Source organism: Oxyura jamaicensis, unplaced genomic scaffold, assembly GCF_011077185.1.
Source record: "Oxyura jamaicensis isolate SHBP4307 breed ruddy duck unplaced genomic scaffold, BPBGC_Ojam_1.0 oxyUn_random_OJ71775, whole genome shotgun sequence".
NCBI lineage: Eukaryota > Metazoa > Chordata > Aves > Anseriformes > Anatidae > Oxyura > Oxyura jamaicensis.
The window spans coordinates 69,903-87,036 of NW_023310688.1; the positions used below are offsets into that span (position 1 = coordinate 69,903).

At 37.9% G+C, this 17,134-nt stretch overlaps 1 protein-coding gene across 3 annotated transcripts in view; it reads left to right on the plus strand.

The window, feature by feature from the left end:
* Positions 1–17,134, plus strand: part of LOC118159713 (uncharacterized protein C18orf25-like) — a 44,527-nt gene that overhangs the window by 20,233 nt on the left and 7,160 nt on the right. For 2 of the 3 annotated variants that reach the window (XM_035314275.1, XM_035314276.1), the window contains exons 2-3: positions 2,164–2,985; positions 8,431–13,235. In XM_035314275.1, coding sequence (XP_035170166.1) covers positions 2,262–2,985; positions 8,431–8,885 — 1,179 coding nt within the window. In that variant the 5' untranslated portion in view covers positions 2,164–2,261 and the 3' untranslated portion in view covers positions 8,886–13,235. Of the gene's footprint in view, positions 1–2,163; positions 2,986–8,430; positions 13,236–17,134 lie in introns of those variants that run through there. The other variant, XM_035314277.1, reaches the window with a different exon arrangement.

Consider the following 17,134-nt stretch of genomic DNA (forward strand, 5'->3'; position numbering starts at 1 on the left):
TTTAGCTCTGTTTTGGGCTCCCCTACCTAAAAGGGTGAAGGGTGCAGAAGCTGTTCTGTAGTTACTAGCTTTAATTTTAAAATGCAGTTCTTTTGGCTAGGTTAGTATTCTTTCTGTATGTATTTGAGCAACAAAGTTTGTTCTTGCATGAGCAGAAATCACATTTCAAAGTTCCTTGGAAGGGTATTTTTCTGTTCAAAGTGTATTACCACAGCAAAAGCTGGGAGTTGCACTAGCAGATACAGTACAAACCCCACTGTGAATGGATTACCAAGAGTTACATATTCATCAAATCTCTGTTTCACTTTCATGTCTCCTAGGAAAATTATTTGGTAATGTAGATTTGCAGATTAAATATGTAGAAATAATGATTTTATTACAGCATTGGGATTCCGTTGTCTCAAAGGTGTATTCATCACGTGGGTTTGTTGATACTGTGCTGTGGCCTGGTAAATAAATGGTCTCTTACGTGATATTTATTACATACATTAAATTACCATCTCCAGGAGTTCTTCTTTTAAGTTGGTTTCAAGAGAATTTTTCTCAGTGCAAATATTGGAAACATGTTTCTATATATTTTTTCATGTATTTTAAACATATTCTATTTTTTTTAGTGTGAAACGGTGTTTCTACTTGTTTTTTTTGTTTCCTTTTTCGTATTTAGTATACCTAGAGTTGTCACCCGTGCCTTTCTTGTGTTGTCTGTTATTAACTAAGTTTTCTTTCCTTAACTGGTGTTTCCCATATTTATTTTCATAAATCCCTTGCATCATCCAACATTTCATTCATTTGCCTGAAGGAGACATGACCTCTATTTTAATATTCTTTTAAAAGTGAAGTTTCAAAGTGGATTAGGGCAGACAGCACAACCCTGAGCTTCTCATAGCATCTTCCTGAACCAGGGAAGCCTTACTCTGTACTACAGGTAGCAGCACTCACTCACAGGCAGCTTGGGATAGATGGGGAAACACGAAGCGTTGTCAGAGCATAGAAAAATCTCTCTGTACCATCCATGCTCTCTTAGGCTGTTCAAGTCCTATTTGCCCTTGTCTGCAAAAATGCTGTTTTAAAATAGTAAAGCTTAATATTGCTTTTCTTTACATGTCTATGCTTTTTTTGAACTGCCATAAATTTGTTGTTTTCTGTACTTCTAAACCCATGAACCATTTGTTCCATACAATTAATCTATGAGTGAATGTGGTGACTAAGAACTTCTTTCACTTTTTTCTTGCATTGAGTTCCAAATGAAAACTTGGGTTGAAAGCAGAGTGTGAAAAATTAAGATAAAATGATAAATGTTGTACTGCTAAAAATATTTTATAAAATCCCTGAAGGCACTCTAAGTGCTGCTTAGTTGATAACGTGCAAGTTATTAATCAGAAAAATAGCTTGCTTTTTTTTTGTACTTGTGCTGAAGCAATGCAATTTATTAAATTATAATTTAAAGTAAAATAGCAGTGTGGGTGGATGCTGTTTGTTGCTTGCAGCCCATACTATTTGATGCTGTTTTCCTGGCAGATTTAAGAGAAACTACGTCAGCCTGTAGGTTCTCATACAACCAGGACTTGTACGGGAGCCTTTCAAGGAACACTGAATGGTGTTTTAGATGCTCCCAATATGTCTTTATGCATGGCTCATGTTGGTACTGTAAGTTTGCAAATTATCATAAAAACATTAGATTATAAAGTTTGGAGTCCTGATCAACTGCAAAGAGATTTCTCATAAATATGGAAACTGAACGATGTTCTGGGCTGTCCAGGCAGATGGCTACAAGTCTGGGAGTTTTCACTCTGGCTTTGTTTATAAGTACTAACTAAAGTTCTTCATTAAAATGTTTAAAGGTCTAGGTAAAGAAGTTTAGCATATGTTGCTTATAATGCACTGGTTTAAATCTTTATAAAGGAAAAGTTTAGTATTAAAATAAATATTCTTTGTTTCCTGATCCATTTTCATCTAGTGAGATGAGAAATGTTTCCTGTGATTCCAGTGCTTTTTTTCATAAGCATGTAAAAGGAAGAGTAGATTGGTGTAACAGGATGAGTTCACGTGGAAAAAGTAAATGAAAAAAACAATATGGTACTGAGCAATGCTCTCTGTGATTGAAAGCAACAAATTGATTGAGTTATTTGGGTAAATGATTCTTACTGTTCTGTTCTTGTGCAGGCTGCTGTGTTGCTGAAAGCCATATCTAGTTGACCATATCTGATCTTCCAGACCGCGTGCTCCATGCTTTGAGACCAGGAGAACCTTGGCATTCTGAAATGAAGATGGAGGCAGTGGGAAAAGCAGAAGAACTTCTCAATTCGGAAGTTCCTCTAAAGGCTTCTAAGAAGCAGGAGACCACTCCTGATGAAGACGGACCTATAGAACTGGAGCCACATCCTCAGAAGGACAGTGTACCTGCTGCGTCAGATTCTGCAGTGCTCTCTTCAATGCCTTGCTTGCTGATGGAACTGAGGCGAGACTCCTTGGAGTCTCAGCTGGCATCCACAGAGAGTGATAAACCAACGGGTGGTCGAGTTTATGAGAGTGACTCTTCTAACCACTGCATGCTTTCCCCTTCTTCCAGTGGGCATTTGGCTGACTCAGACACATTGTCTTCCACAGAAGAGAATGAGCCCTGTCAAGCTGAAGCTGCTGTTGAGGGAGACCCTTCAGGGGTGTCTGGGGCTGCAGTTGGGAGGAAATCCAGGCGATCCAGGTCTGAAAGCGAAACTTCAACAATGGCTGCCAAGAAAAACCGACAGTCTAGCGATAAGCAGAATGGTCGAGTTACCAAGGTAAAAGGTCATCGAAGCCAAAAGCACAAAGAAAGAATCCGGCTGTTAAGACAGAAGCGGGAGGCAGCTGCTCGCAAGAAGTACAACCTGCTGCAGGACAGCAGTACCAGTGATAGTGACCTGACATGTGACTCGAGCACAAGTTCATCAGATGATGATGAAGAGGTTTCAGGGAGCAGCAAGACAATCACTGCAGAGATACCAGGTAGAGGATGTTTTTTAAACTGAACTGTAACGCATCTGACATCGTTTCTCAGCTGTCATGCTAAATTAGATGAGTGACACTTGAGAAAAACCAGGAGAACTGCAGCTCTGTAAATTTGAAGACTGCAGTATATTAACAAGATATGGGCAAATTGTAAAATCTGTTCTGAGGTTTCAGTGCACTTTTGCATGCCAACAAAGCATAGAAATGGTAAATTGGAGGAAAGACTATTTTTGAATTCTGGAATTTTCAGATCTCTTCCTTTGTAAGCCTATATGAATTCCTGTCAGTGCTGTTAAATCCCATTAGATTGTGATAATCTAATAAATACATTCTTAGGTGGCCAGCTTTGCTTTAATATATTAAGACCACAGCTCTGCAACTGTGTTTGAAGTAACACGGCATACCTCTTGCCTGTGTTATAGTAAGGTCCTGTTCACTATTGCACTTACACTGTGCTTTCAGCTCTCCATTTCAGTGCATGCAAACCTATTTAGCCTTATTGTAAATTCTTGCAGATTGCTGCTGGTCACCTATTTTGGGACAGAATTACAAATTTGTTTACACAGGTGCCCAAGCTGTTTCCAAATCTAAATTTTCAGTGTTTTAGACAAAGCTGTTACTGTTTTCCTATGTTGTAAGGATCTATAATTTCTATATTTTTAATTTTCTCACACATCCATGTTAAAAGATGGAAGGCAGCAAATTATAGGGGCCTCCTTATGATTTTATTAGAATTCTTCAAGTTTCTAGTCTGCTGAATCTTTGTTGTTTTATTAGCCCAATTTCCATGGACAGGACTTTGTGTGAACTACTCTTGCAGAATATTATACCATAGAACCACCATCATGTGGCAAACAAAAATAAAATCACATAAAAATAAACTTTTTGGCCTGCCAATTTTTACTGGGTTACATGTCTTTTTGCCTTCTGTGCTAGAAGATTTTTTTTTTTTGGAGATAAGCTTATGTAAGGCAATAAGATTGAAAGGAAAACTGCAATAATTAATCTTAAGTTTCTGAATTAATGTTTGCTAGAATAGAGTTATTTTAAATATTTGCATCAAATTTTACAAATAACGATCACAGTTCTAACTGGCTTGATTGTGGTGAGCAGTTCTGCCACCAGGAGAACTGGCACTTTTCCCACACATTGCTAGGAAGCAGGTTGCACAAAGGAAGTTAATGTTTATTGGAAAGTCTGGGAAAGGCATAATCCTCCTATAATTATTGTGCAGTAAAATTTTAATAGAGACTCTAAAATTATTTTTACCAGACCTCTAGCTTTCATAGTTCTGTGCATTTTTATTTACTATATTTACACTTTGCTGGGCAATTAAGACCTAATATAAAGCCTGTGGAAGAAAACTTTCTTTCATTGAGTTTTGGACAGCTCAGCCCCTGTACTCCCAAAACAACCCACTCACCCCCAGTACAAAATCCCCAAGGGTATATTGTTTTCATTTTTTAATGAAGTTATAAAGTACCTTGTGACCCAGAAAGGTACCACCTGGTATTTTCAGATCTGCCTAGATTTCTGACTTGCAGTGCTGAGATCTGAAGGCACTCCAGGGTACTTTTCTGTGTCAATTGGCTCCTCAGTATTTGAGCTCCAGGTCTCGCCATGAGAGGTATGCATTGAAAAGGTCCCATTGTAGTGGATGGAAGAACCTGTAGGTTTAATAATTATTAAACCAATGCCTGATTTTACCTGGGTTGCAAGATGTGGGAGTGTAAAACCCATTCTGGAGAAAACCTTTATTTTTTATTTGGTAGCTCCTATCACCCACCTGGCACTGAATTACATTTAAGGCATCAAACCATTTGAGCAGTCCTTCTGGAATTAGGCACAATGTGTACCTGCCAGATTGCGGTTTTCCTTTAAACAGAAACAATGTTGGTTTGTGGGAAACAGTCTGCTAGTCCAAGGGAAAGCCATCCCCTGCAGAGATGGGACAAGGGCGGCCAAAAACGCTCCCTGTGCTTGTTGTGGGCTTCACAGGCACTGGGGTGCTGCGAATCCGGGGGCTCCCAGTGCTCCCCTGCAGTGACAGGTTCGTGGGCCCTCTTGTAGGAATGGGCAAAGTGCTTAGCTTAGGTTGTTTTCCTGAACAGAAAGCTGTTTTTTGTGTGCTTAGTGATATGCTCTAAGCATCCTCAAAATTTAGTGGAGGAACAAATAGAAGATAATACAGGGTAACGAAGCATTGCTGGAAACATGAAAATACAGGGTCAGCCTAAACCTCATGGATGCTACAGAGAATTTTCTCACTGACTCAAGCAGTTTGGGCTCTTTATTTCATTTAATGCCATGATTTTTGAATTACTGCAAGTGAGGAATAATTTCTTATATCTTAATGATTGAGCCTCTCTGTTGGCAGTAGGGTTTTACCATGCTGTAACAAATAATAGATAGCATTTGCTTTGGGCATAAGAGGATGATCTTTGAGTCCTGAAATAGGTTCTGCTAGACTTGCTGCTATTGAAAGATTTCCCTTTAAATGCTTTCAGATTTGATCATGCAAGTTAACTCCAAATGATATTGGCATGAGAGCAAGTCTGGAAATCAATATTTATTTCTTTCTAAACACTTTTCTTTGGAAGAAGGAAAGGGTTTTTAAAAATATAAATATAATATAAAAAAGTCCTTTCACTGCCATTGTGCTTTCTACAACTCAAGAAGAGGTCTGAATTGAAATAGGGATGACTCATGTTTTAGGCTTTCAAAAGTCTGTTAAGTTTGAAGTACTGATCTTGAAAAAGATGTTGCAGCTCATTTGTTTTTAAAAAAATGGATTTTTAATACACAGAAATCTGAAGAGAGGAGCACGATGCGTGTGAGGGACTCTGAGCCAGTTTACTTCCTCCTGAGGTTATTGCACAGACCTTGGCTGAAGCATCTTGCAAGGGGTGAATTTTGTTGGAGGAACACAGAATGACAAATTTTAGAATAGGGAGAAATTGGAGTGATTTGCAGTCAGCTCCCCCTTTGGAAGGGCAGGGTAGCATAATGCCTAGGTGTCATCCATCAATGCTGATTGCAGTGAAGATGCAGCATGTCTTCTTAACTGTTATGGTGTCTGGTTTCCTAAATTAAATGACTTTGGATGTGGTCATTATTTGGGTAGTACTTAACAGATACCATAAGGAGACAACGGGGATTTCATAGGTGCTATTCTGCAGGTGAAACTGTCTTGGTGGAACTTCTAAAACTGTAGAGCTGCAAGCTTGCAGTTAGCAAGGGGACCAATTTGATAAATGCTAGCTTTTTAATATAATAGAAATGCATTTTTAGACTTATTTTTTTAAACAATAAAAGCCACCAGTAAATGACAATTGAGTAAGACATGTTATAAGTAGTAGAACTGCAAGGGAAGCCTTTGAACCAGATTGATTTGCTGCTACTGTAAATTGTAGATATACTATGAATGATGCCTTTTTAAAAATGACATTGCAGGGTAATGTATATTTCAGTACATAGTCTCTTTAGTTTACAAAACAGTTTTGTCAGCTTTGACTGCTAATTTGTTCTTAACTTTAAAAGCCTGGCTATATTGTATCTCACATATCACTGTCAGTAGTGGTTTTTATTTAAAATGCAGTTAAAACTTTAACACTCTTAAATTTGTGGAAGTCAGACTGCTGTTTAGTCCTTTCATCTTGGGATAAGATCCCTGACTAAAGAAGAGTAAATAGAACCATGTTGGGTGTTCAACACTAGGAGTATGTGAACAGAAATAATACTTTTTTTTCAGGGGGAAAAAGACATTGAATATTCAAAAGGAACCACTTTTTAGGAAAAAGGTACCATTTTACTTAATTATTTTTAGTTAAATACCATCAAAGAGACGGAAGGTAGTTACTATAAAGTGATTTATTTTTGGGCAGTGGACCTGAATGATGAATTCCCAGACTGTCTGAGAGAGAAGACTTCAAAAGTAGGGTTTTTAATAGAAAGTCTTTGTCCCTCAACTGGTAGCGTTGCTACTGCTTGAAAGTAAAAAGAGAGTAATCCCAGGCTTTGTTTAGCTGTTACTGAAGGTCTTACGTATAACTCATTTAAATGGCTCCTAAAAAGAATGTATTGTTTAAGTGATACTGTAATTTTGTATGCTCAGTGGAATCCAATTAAAGAGTTAGTGCCTTACGCTTTTATTAGTAAGTATGCTTAGGTTGTGCAATGATTTCTATCATTAAGATATTTTCTGTTATTCTTAAGCTAGAGAATCCCACAAGTTTCGTGTTTACATACTAAATTGTCAGTTTATATAGCTGCTTTGTGTAGTTTGTGAGTCTTGTTTTGTGGAGTTACCTTAGGTGACATTCCTGTGTTAGGACAGCATGCACACGTTGGTTATTACTTCTCAAACAGGTACAAAGCCTGACCTTCTTGGGCTTTTGATGCTTCCTGGAGTATTCCCAAGTGAACTTTAAACTTAAAAATACAGATACCACTGCCTTCTCTTGTTAACAAGCAGAGTAAGATACATGGCCTTGTCTTCTTGCTGCTAAAGTTCTTCCTGAAAATCCCAAAGTCACGTTAATAATCATTTTGATGGATGGAAAGAGAAAAATCTCCTTCCAGCTATGCCCAGCCTGTTTTTAGAACTGGCTAGAAGGAGTAACGTGAGAAATGCCACACGGCCAGCTGCTGGCTCTGGAGGTTAAGGGCACGCTTGCAGTCTGCGAGGTGTGCTGCTGGCATAAGCATTGTCACGTTGTCACGCTGACTTGATCTGTGGGTTATTCCTCTGATGGAGCTGGGTTTTGCTATCAGACCTAACAAAAGCTGCTTTCACCCCATGTATTAACACAGTGTCTGTGTATCTTTTTGAGCTCGTGTCTATGTGTTTGTGTCGTGTATTCTCTTCGTTGGTGTGTAGTGTTTTTTCCAAAGTTAAACCAAGAGCGGTAAGATCTGGGCTTGGCTGCTTTAGAGGCTGTAGTCACTGCTGCAGCCATTTTCTCTCTTATTTGTGTACAATTTTGTGTATGTCCATTATAAAAGGGTTCAAGTAGCTAAGTAAAATGCATATAATTATTCAGTTTTATCATTTAAACAGTGGCATCTTGGACCACAGTTTAACAGAAGTAAGCCTCTCGTTGCATGATTCAGATTCCTTCAGTTGAATTTAAAACTGAAATTGCAAGGGAATTGGGCTAATTTGATTTATAAAACAAATGAGACCTTTGTGACAGAGTTGTCTGAGAATTCTAGAATAAAAATAATTTTGAAGCCAAAATTTATAACTTCAGTGAGTGTAAAATATTGTTTATTTTAACATTAATACTGTTGGTTGATTCAATATTTGCTAATTCCTCCCCGATGTCATATCCAAGGGACACAATTAGGAAAGTTTTATTTTCCTGAGTTAACATGCCTTAATAAACAATATTATGTTCTTATTTAATGATGTCTTATCAAATGGCCTCAATGTCTTTAAAGCTGGCTTCAGTCGTGCTGGGGGATCTGGAGGAACGACCAGGGAAATTCCAGGATTGCTTGACAGGGGCACCGTATGGGATAGGAACTGCATAGGCAATGTCCTGGAAGAGGCCATGAACTGCTTTGCCGAGATGCAGAGGCAGACAGAGGAGAAATTTCGCATGTGGATAGAAAAGCTAACCCGTCTTGACACAGATGAAGAAAGCAAGCAACAACTGGAGCCCAGGGAACCTAAAATGCAACTAGTTGGCCAAAGAGTCCCCCCTACCAAACAGTCAGGGGCATTCATACAGATGCCTGATAGCCAAGTACTTACACAGCAGTCGTTTAATTCTTACATGGGCTATCAAAATGTTGATGCTATGTTAGAGTTTCCAGCGACTTTTAATAACAATTTTCCAGCTATCTTTCCAGAGAATAGGAATATTGCAGAGCCTGATCTGAATCAATCATAAACTTATATATATATATATATATATATATAAATCTCCTATCTTTGCAATCTTGTTACTTTGGGTTATGCTAAAAACAAGGTTTGCTTTTCTCTTCATATATATTTGTTTTGTTTTTCTCTTCTGGGTTCGATTACCATGGTATCTTTTTTAATTTATAGAGAATATATATGTCGTTTTAAAAAATATATATATATACCCATGTGCATCTGCCAGCACACACATAAAACACCTGTAAAGGGAGGGGGGAGTGGGAAACACTGTAGGCTTTCATCACCTGACTTGGGAAAATATAACTTAGAATCCTTGTTTAAATACCCCAAAAGGTATTTAAGAGCTATGTTTGTTACTACAGGAGCATTCAGACTACTCATCCAAATGCTCTTTTTGCATGTTAAAACATTTATATAAGGAAATAAGTTTTATATTTAAAGATGAACCCTAGAGGTCCAGACAAGATACAGACCCATAACTTTTCCTTAACTCTCTGTTCATTCCCAAGTTCTGCAGTTTGAACATGGCACACATTAGTTTTTCTTCTTTCTTTTTAGGTAGAAGTAATAAATGAGCTTGTCCTAAAGATTTAGCTATATATAACCAATGTGCACAACTGATTTTTTTTGTCTCCCATTTAGTAGTTCATTTTCTGTCCAGAGTTCTTATTAATGTCACTGCTGTCTTGCATATGGCATACTTATGGAAGCAGCTGTCTTACACTATGTGCACAAATAAGCACATGTATACATATATATGTGTTCAGTTTGGGTGGAAATAATCTCTTCTAATTTTAGGTGTCTAGTTTGCTGTTCTGCAGATCTCTGGAAAGAGAAGAACCTATAGAGGATATCTCCTGGTGGCGTCTTTCTCTTCCATCAGTTGTCTGAACTCCCCTTCTAAATAGTTTAGATGAGATAACTTTAGCTAAAGTTAGGCGAGATTAATCATACCCAGAGGATGTGTGCGCATGCATGACCTGTGCATACAAAGCACTGCTGCTTCCTTATATATATATATATGATCAAACTGTATTCTTCGTGCTGGGATAAAAATAGTGGTGTCAGTCCTAAGATAAGCAGCCGTCGCTAGATGGATTGTTTCTTCGCACAGTAATTCAAACAAAGGTTTGACAGGCAGATTAGCAAGCACTGTGGTGGTCAGGAGGTATGGTTTGCTGCTCTTGGTCAGGCAGCGAGAGCTTCTTCTGAACCACATTGGAATGCCTCTGAAATCATTATTTACTCGTGACTGGGAATGCCAGATAATTAGTTTCATTTAAATAATGCAAGAACTTGCTATTGTGTGGATTTTTTTATACTAATAGTTATCCTGAATAGGCAGGCTTGAAACTGTGATGTTTAAAGTATTCATTTAAAATGTATATTAGAAACCTCTATTTAATTCTTACTATTTGCTACTACGCACAGGGATTTTTGTTCACCTCTCCAGTAAGGCCTTTCTTTGTGTGAAGTAACTTCTCCATAGCTACCAAAAATGTATACTTCTCATCAGCTAGAACTTGTTAAAAGTTTCTAATGCAAATAAAATCAAAATTTTAATAATGGAAATTGAAATTCTTTGCATAGGCATAGTTTAAGTAAAGAGAACACTATAGGTATCTTTTGGCTCTGCTATTTTGTCTTTTAAACATCGGTCACTTCTGTTTCTTTTCTAATTATTTTAGTCAAATTCATTCTCTTTCTTTTAGAAGTAACCACTGTATCTTCTGTAGGTTTAACTTCTTCCTTCCTGAAGTCAGTGGGAGATTTTCCATCAATTTGTGGCTTTTAGATCAAACCTGTAACAGGAATACAATAAATGTTTTTATTCTCGGTATAATACTATTACTGGTGTTTTAACGTTATTCTTGGCTCAGACTTTTTTTAAAATTTGTGATGCCTTCATTAAAGAAAAAGAGGTTAGAGAGTAACTGTTTGAAAGACTATGCAGGAGAAAATTTTTAAGAACTGGAATAAAATCTATACAGATCATATCACCTTCATGCTTAATTTTGATGCAAAGATTTTGATATGAAGTTACAAGATGACTCCCTCATCTGAATTTATCTGTATTTTTAACTTAACTTTAAATGAGTTATGTTTAATTATAATTTAATAACCTTATCTGCTTAAAATGTAAGGTCATTCAGGGAAGATAATTTGCTGATATGAAAAAAAATCCTTCTGTTGTTCATAGATTTGATATATATACCTTGATGATAAGAGCAGCATATTTTAAAGCATGACAACTTTACAAAACCTTCCCATGCATGCAGAAGCAGCTTTTTGCAGTGACTGGTTTCTTTTAATGTGTAGGCATCACTTAACTCAGTATGTCTGTAAGCATGCTCTTAGCCTTTTTTTATAAAACAGTTTATATGGAACAATTAGGTATTTCAAAACAAATTGTGTAAGGGGATCAGTTGAACTTATTTTTCTCTCAGACTTAAACTGACTTTTATGTACTGATCTCATAAATGGATAACAACTTTGGGGATCTAGCCAGTGAAATTTGTGCCAACCTTCAATGTCTTGGTTAGGTAATCTTTTTTTTTTTTCTTTTCTTTAAAAACAAAACAATAACAAAGCAGAATTGAAATAATTTAGTGAATTCATAGATAATTTGCATTTGGTTACTGTAGGTAAAAATAAAAAATCTCCAACACTTTTATCCATGATTATTTTATTTTTTTAATACAAACAACTATAAATGTGAAAGAACAAGCAGACAAAGTTGTAATAATATTAGGGTCAATTTATTGAAAGGCATCCAGAAGGCTGAGGGGATAGTTTATCTGAGATGTAATTTGAACTCATTTTCCCCATGAAAGCTGCCTAGTGTTAAAAATACAGCCATTGCTCTTGCACAGGCAAATGATTTTGGAAATGGTAAATATTTTGTTCGCTTGCTCTTTTCACTTGCCCCAAAGCTGGAGCCAGAGCTTCAGCTGTTGTAACTCAGCTCCTGTGAGGTGGAAGTATGTGTCGGCGGACATGGGTGAATATCTGCTCCCTCGGCATGTGTCCCCTGTATGGGAGTATGCATCTCCTTCCAGATGACAGGGGACCCCCACGTTTTCTGTTCAGGGTGCTGTGACCCCCCTGAGGACGGTAGTTGCAGGTTTAGCAGGAGCATCTGAGTGCTTTGTAGCGTGGGTTTGAGGGATGCAGGCAGGCAGCCTCCTGACACCATGCTGCAAGGAGTCTGGACTTCACAGGTGTCTCCTTGAGCAGGCAGACTTCTGGGCTCCTGATAGGTAACTTCAGAGATTTTTATTTCCTGGAAAAAAATGAAGTATTTTTGCTGTAGTATCTGACTACAGTTGAGTTTGCTGGTTTCCATTATAAGTTCATTTTCGAAGGGCTTAGACTAGAAACTTTCAGGGGGTTAGAATTTCTTCAGCTGAAATTTTAACATAAATTTTAATCTCATCCATTTAGTACTGCATTAAAGTAGTCCACCCTTATTTAACTGTATCAAGAGGAAACTCTTTTGCTTTTGAACCTGGAGATAGATTTTTGAATGTATGTTTTTGCTCACATCTCAAAAAATTGCTTCAAAACAATTGATTTTAACATGTAGAGGAGAAATCAATAGGACTTTTTGCACAGGTATGGAGAATCACAGATGATGATTTGGAGTTTGTATAATTTTCCTAAGATTTATACTTCAGAAAGGATTAAAGACGTGTTCTGATTTCTTAAGTAAATAATTATTTGTGGTCTTATGTTTTTGAAAGAGTAGATGTGTCAATTCAGATCAGCTGGCGTAGACTGGGATAACTCCCGTGTAAATGGTGCCAATGTAAATCCAGCTGGCCTATTCAGGTTTCTACATTGCCATTTTTAATATTGAATTATGTTTTCAATGTGGCAAAAGTTTCTGCATGGGAGTAATTGAACACCCGTTCAATTGACTGCAGAGTCAGGATTTAGTAGGAGGTGAAACATAGCTACTTCATTAATGTTTTTATAAAGGTGCAAATGAGCCTTTATAGAAAGGCTTAACTGAAATGTCACAAAATGTCAAACTGCTGATTCAATGAATGAAACATTACAGGATCTGCTCCTAGGGTGGGACCCAACGCAGAAGCCCCTGGAGGTCTGGGGGGCCAAGCACTCGTGCCCCTTCTGCCCTTGAGAGGGCTTTGAGAGCTACAGGCAATCCCGAAGTTTGGCACATATCATTTTAGCTGAGAGTCAGGGGCTTTACTTCACATGCTTCTAACAAAGTAAGTGAATTTTCAGGGCTTATTTAGGGGAAAAAAATCAAGTAGCACACAGCATAAAACAAATTCAAGTCGAGGCAGTGAGCCTTAAAATAGTCTATTGGAAAAGTAACTAAATTGGAAAAAAAGTCAATAAAATAAAATAAAGAAAAAAAAGTCAATTAAAAAAAAAGTCAATAAAAAAAGTCAATAAAATAAAATAAATGAAAGGTCCTAGACCTTTCAGGTATACTGATTTTCGTTATTTACAACAGCATTAAGACAAAATAATTCAGGTAGAAATATGCATCTGTTTATTATTATTATTTATTTATTTTTAACTTCACGGTGTCTTTTAGTGTTCATGCAGGATTGTTTGGTTATTTTGTCAGAGCTGCTAAAGTTAAGACCGGAGAACCAATCTTAACTTAAATGGGCTGGGATTAGGCTGGGCGGTTATTTTGCCAATCGAAACATATTTATATTATCACTGCATTTTCTTGTTAATATATATTTTTTCTTTCTGTATCACATACTGTAAATGTCTTTAAGTACTATCTCAAGGGCATTAGAAATTAAATCCTAGCCCTATTAAAACCAGTAGAAAACCTCTACTAATTTCAATGGAGCTGGCATTTCACTTCATTAAAATGAACTTTCTGCAGGTTTTGGTCAGAGACTACATTAAGAGGACTCTTTGCCTGATAAAAGTGTGTAAATGGGTCTCCCTGAGCTGATGTTTGTTTTTTAAAACGATCAAGGTCTGCACTGTGACCACTGCAGCTGTGTTTGGAAGCATTAGAACAAACGCACTGTGCAATTAGTACTGTAGAAGCTAAATACTCAGGCTGATTGATGAAGATGGACAGTACTTTGTAAAACATGCTGCTAGAAAACGTTTTTTTTCTCACAAATTTTATTAATCTAATGGTGCTGGATCAGCAAAGCGAAGGCACGTGGAGAACAAGGTTCAATTAAAACGGATTTTGAGCACTCTGTTAAATCTCAGACTGATGGAGCAGGGGTTAGTCCGGACCATCAGGACTAGCATAATCTCATCAAGCCTGTAGCAGCTCACCGTGGGAGGATGCAGCTCATGCTCCCAAAAACCTGATGCTTCTGGTGGGGTGAGCCTGCCCTCGTTTGCCTGCCTTTTGCTAATGTAAGTTGTGCCTCCACAGGAGACTTTGTGGTCATAGCTCTGTGTGATGCTTTCAGTTGCCTCCTGATACGCCTTTCCCAAGTAAAACTGGGAAAGAAATCTGGCTAATATGTCTGCTTCCACAATTAAGAAGTCATTAAGTAGCACCAGCGACAGTGAGTCCTGTTGTGCAATAGACATCGTGCATTTCCTCCTGTTTCCTCAGCGCACAACCATGCTTCATGTGCCTTTGCTTAATGCACATTGAAAATAACTATTGTGTCTCTCTGTATAATTTGGTAAAACAAATCCAAGATATTTTCCATCAAACCATCAAAAAGCCTGGAAGAATGAATGATGATCAGCAAGACTTGAATTTTTAAGATCTCTCCTGGTGTGCTATATTATAAATGATCCAGTCTGAGAACAGATGCTCATTCGATTATGTTGGTTTCTATTATTTTATTATTATATATATATTTAAAAAAATCTGTACTGTGTGAAATGAATGAAACCATGAGGAAAATGGATTCATCATTTTTTTTTGTTCACTTTGATTTTAGGCAGAATGTTGTTACACTACTATTGTTTTTTATTGTATTTACCATGTATTCTTTGCCTAACCCTGTAATTTTGAAATGTAACTACTGTAACCTGGAATAAATAAATGAACATAAATAGTAATGAAGTGTTTCATGTTGCTAAACAACATAAAAAAGCAAAGGTCTCCTGCCTCCCACCCTCCTTTGGGAACGTTTTAGAGTTCAGATCATTTATGCCATCTGAACCGAGCCTGCTTTAGCTGTAGCTCTGGATCATGTCTTAAATAATAGCAGGTTTGTATTGTTTATCTACAACAAAAAAAGTGGTTGCTTCAGCCTGTAGTCATACATGAAGCCATCCTGTTTAGGTGGAAGTTACTTATTTATCTACTATAAAACTATTTCAGCTAGTCACTTAGGATGCAATCCTCTAGATCTTAGTTTTTGGCACCCAATATTTGTTTGTGTTGATTAGTGTAGTGATTATCTGAGTGATAATTTATGTGGTTATTAAAGTCCATGCTATGTTTTGCTTAATCTTGAAGTCAGTTATCTCTTAAATTTGTGTGAGGTGTAAACGAAGGGTGTTCTTGGGTCTTTTTTTTTTAAAAAAAAATTCTCAGTAGTCGATTTTACTATATAAAAACAATAATTCAGAGTACTGGGATGGGCATAAAATGGAGCAATGCCTTTATTCCTAAAGAAGACCAAGAGCTGAGTCCATGGCTCTTTAGGCTGATGACTACCTGGGTACCTCAGTGTGTTGCCTTTTTAGCTTTTGCACGTTTCAAGAAAACATTCCCAAATGCCATTTTTAAACTCCTCCATAATTTCTCAGTTAAAAATAGCTTGGTAATTTGAGGGGAGTGTTGTTTTCAGTTCAGCTCAGCTCCCCTGCTTGTTAGCCTTGAGCAAGCTGCAAATCTCTGCGTGCCTCAGTTTCCCCCACAGGCAAAAGGAGGTTAATAACCACCTCACTGAGATCACTAATGGAAAGCTTTGTTAAGAATAAAGTGCTGCAATTACAATTGCTGTTGTTATTGTACACTTCTGTGCATTTGAGAGCTTGCGGTGCTGTTCACACCTAAATGAGGCTCCTTGTCTCCTCGTTGGAAAGACACTGCTAGCTCCAGAGGGTAACTAACCACCAAAATTAGGCTTTGAATTTTGGACTGACTTCAGCCAGGGCAGTCCTCTGGAGCCTTCAGTCTTTTTCCTTTACTTGGAGGGGATTTAAGCACATAAAGTACTCGGCATAAGTCCCATCCCTAGGACTGGAGCTGATCTTTCCGGGCAGTTTTGGTGCCAGAGATGGGTGCCCTGCCGGTGCCGGACTGAACCCTGCATGCTGGGGAGGCCAGGAGGGAGGGAGGCGATGCCGGGGGCTGCGATGTGAGCCCCTAGCCTTCTCAGCCTGCCCATCCCCAAAAGTCCCCCCTCTCTGGCTGCAGAGGGAGGACATTTGGGCAGCGAGCTGGGTCTCCGTGCCTAAATTTATGAAAGCTGAAGAGGGAGAATGACTTGAAGGAGTAAATTCCCCGTTCAGGTTGTGCTAGCTTTCCCTTTGTTTCACAACCAAAGTGACCACTGGGTACATTGTGCATTACTAAGCAGCTGCTTCAGCACAAAGGTAAGGAATGGTGCTTCTCCTAGGGTTGCTGCTTTTAACCCACAGCTGGATTTTTACACTTGGTTCCCCCTTTTTGCTTGTGCTGCTGTTATCATGAGTTGAGGGGATAAAAGATGTGGCTCTGTGAAAAGCATGGCAGTGGCTAGCAAATAGGAAACGACTGAATTTGCTGCATTGCAAATTACGCTTGTTTTGTGTGGACCTGGATTTTTGTGCATGTGGCTTTTAATTCGGGTGTCCTGAGTGGAGTTAGCTTTGATGGGCTCTGTAAATCAAGGGAAAATTGGATGCTTGGAAGCATTGTCCCTATGATGACCTCTGCCTCCAGATTCTTTAAAAAAAATAATAAAAAAATCCTTGCAGTCTTTCCCTCCCCCTGTTAACGTTAAGTGTATTTTTGCTGCTGGTACTTGTTAACTTTCAGCCTTGTATTTTTGAAACATTTAGTGCTTTAGTAATAAATTAAAGCCAGTAAATAAATCATCACAAGTGAAATGTAAGACTTCCAGCTACCTTGGGTTCTCAGAAGATGTGATTTTTCCTAAAGACGTTGTTTAAATCACTGAGTAGGGAACCTCCTAATTCTGCTATGTTAAATTGTGATCCTGCCATGGTTTTGTTTTGGTGTCTCTTTTTTTCCTTCAAAATCCCTCTACAGTCAGTTACTGCAAGGAGCAGCTCTATCACAAAGACAAGCTGATAAGAGTTGCAACTGTGGTTTTAGTTGATCATTTT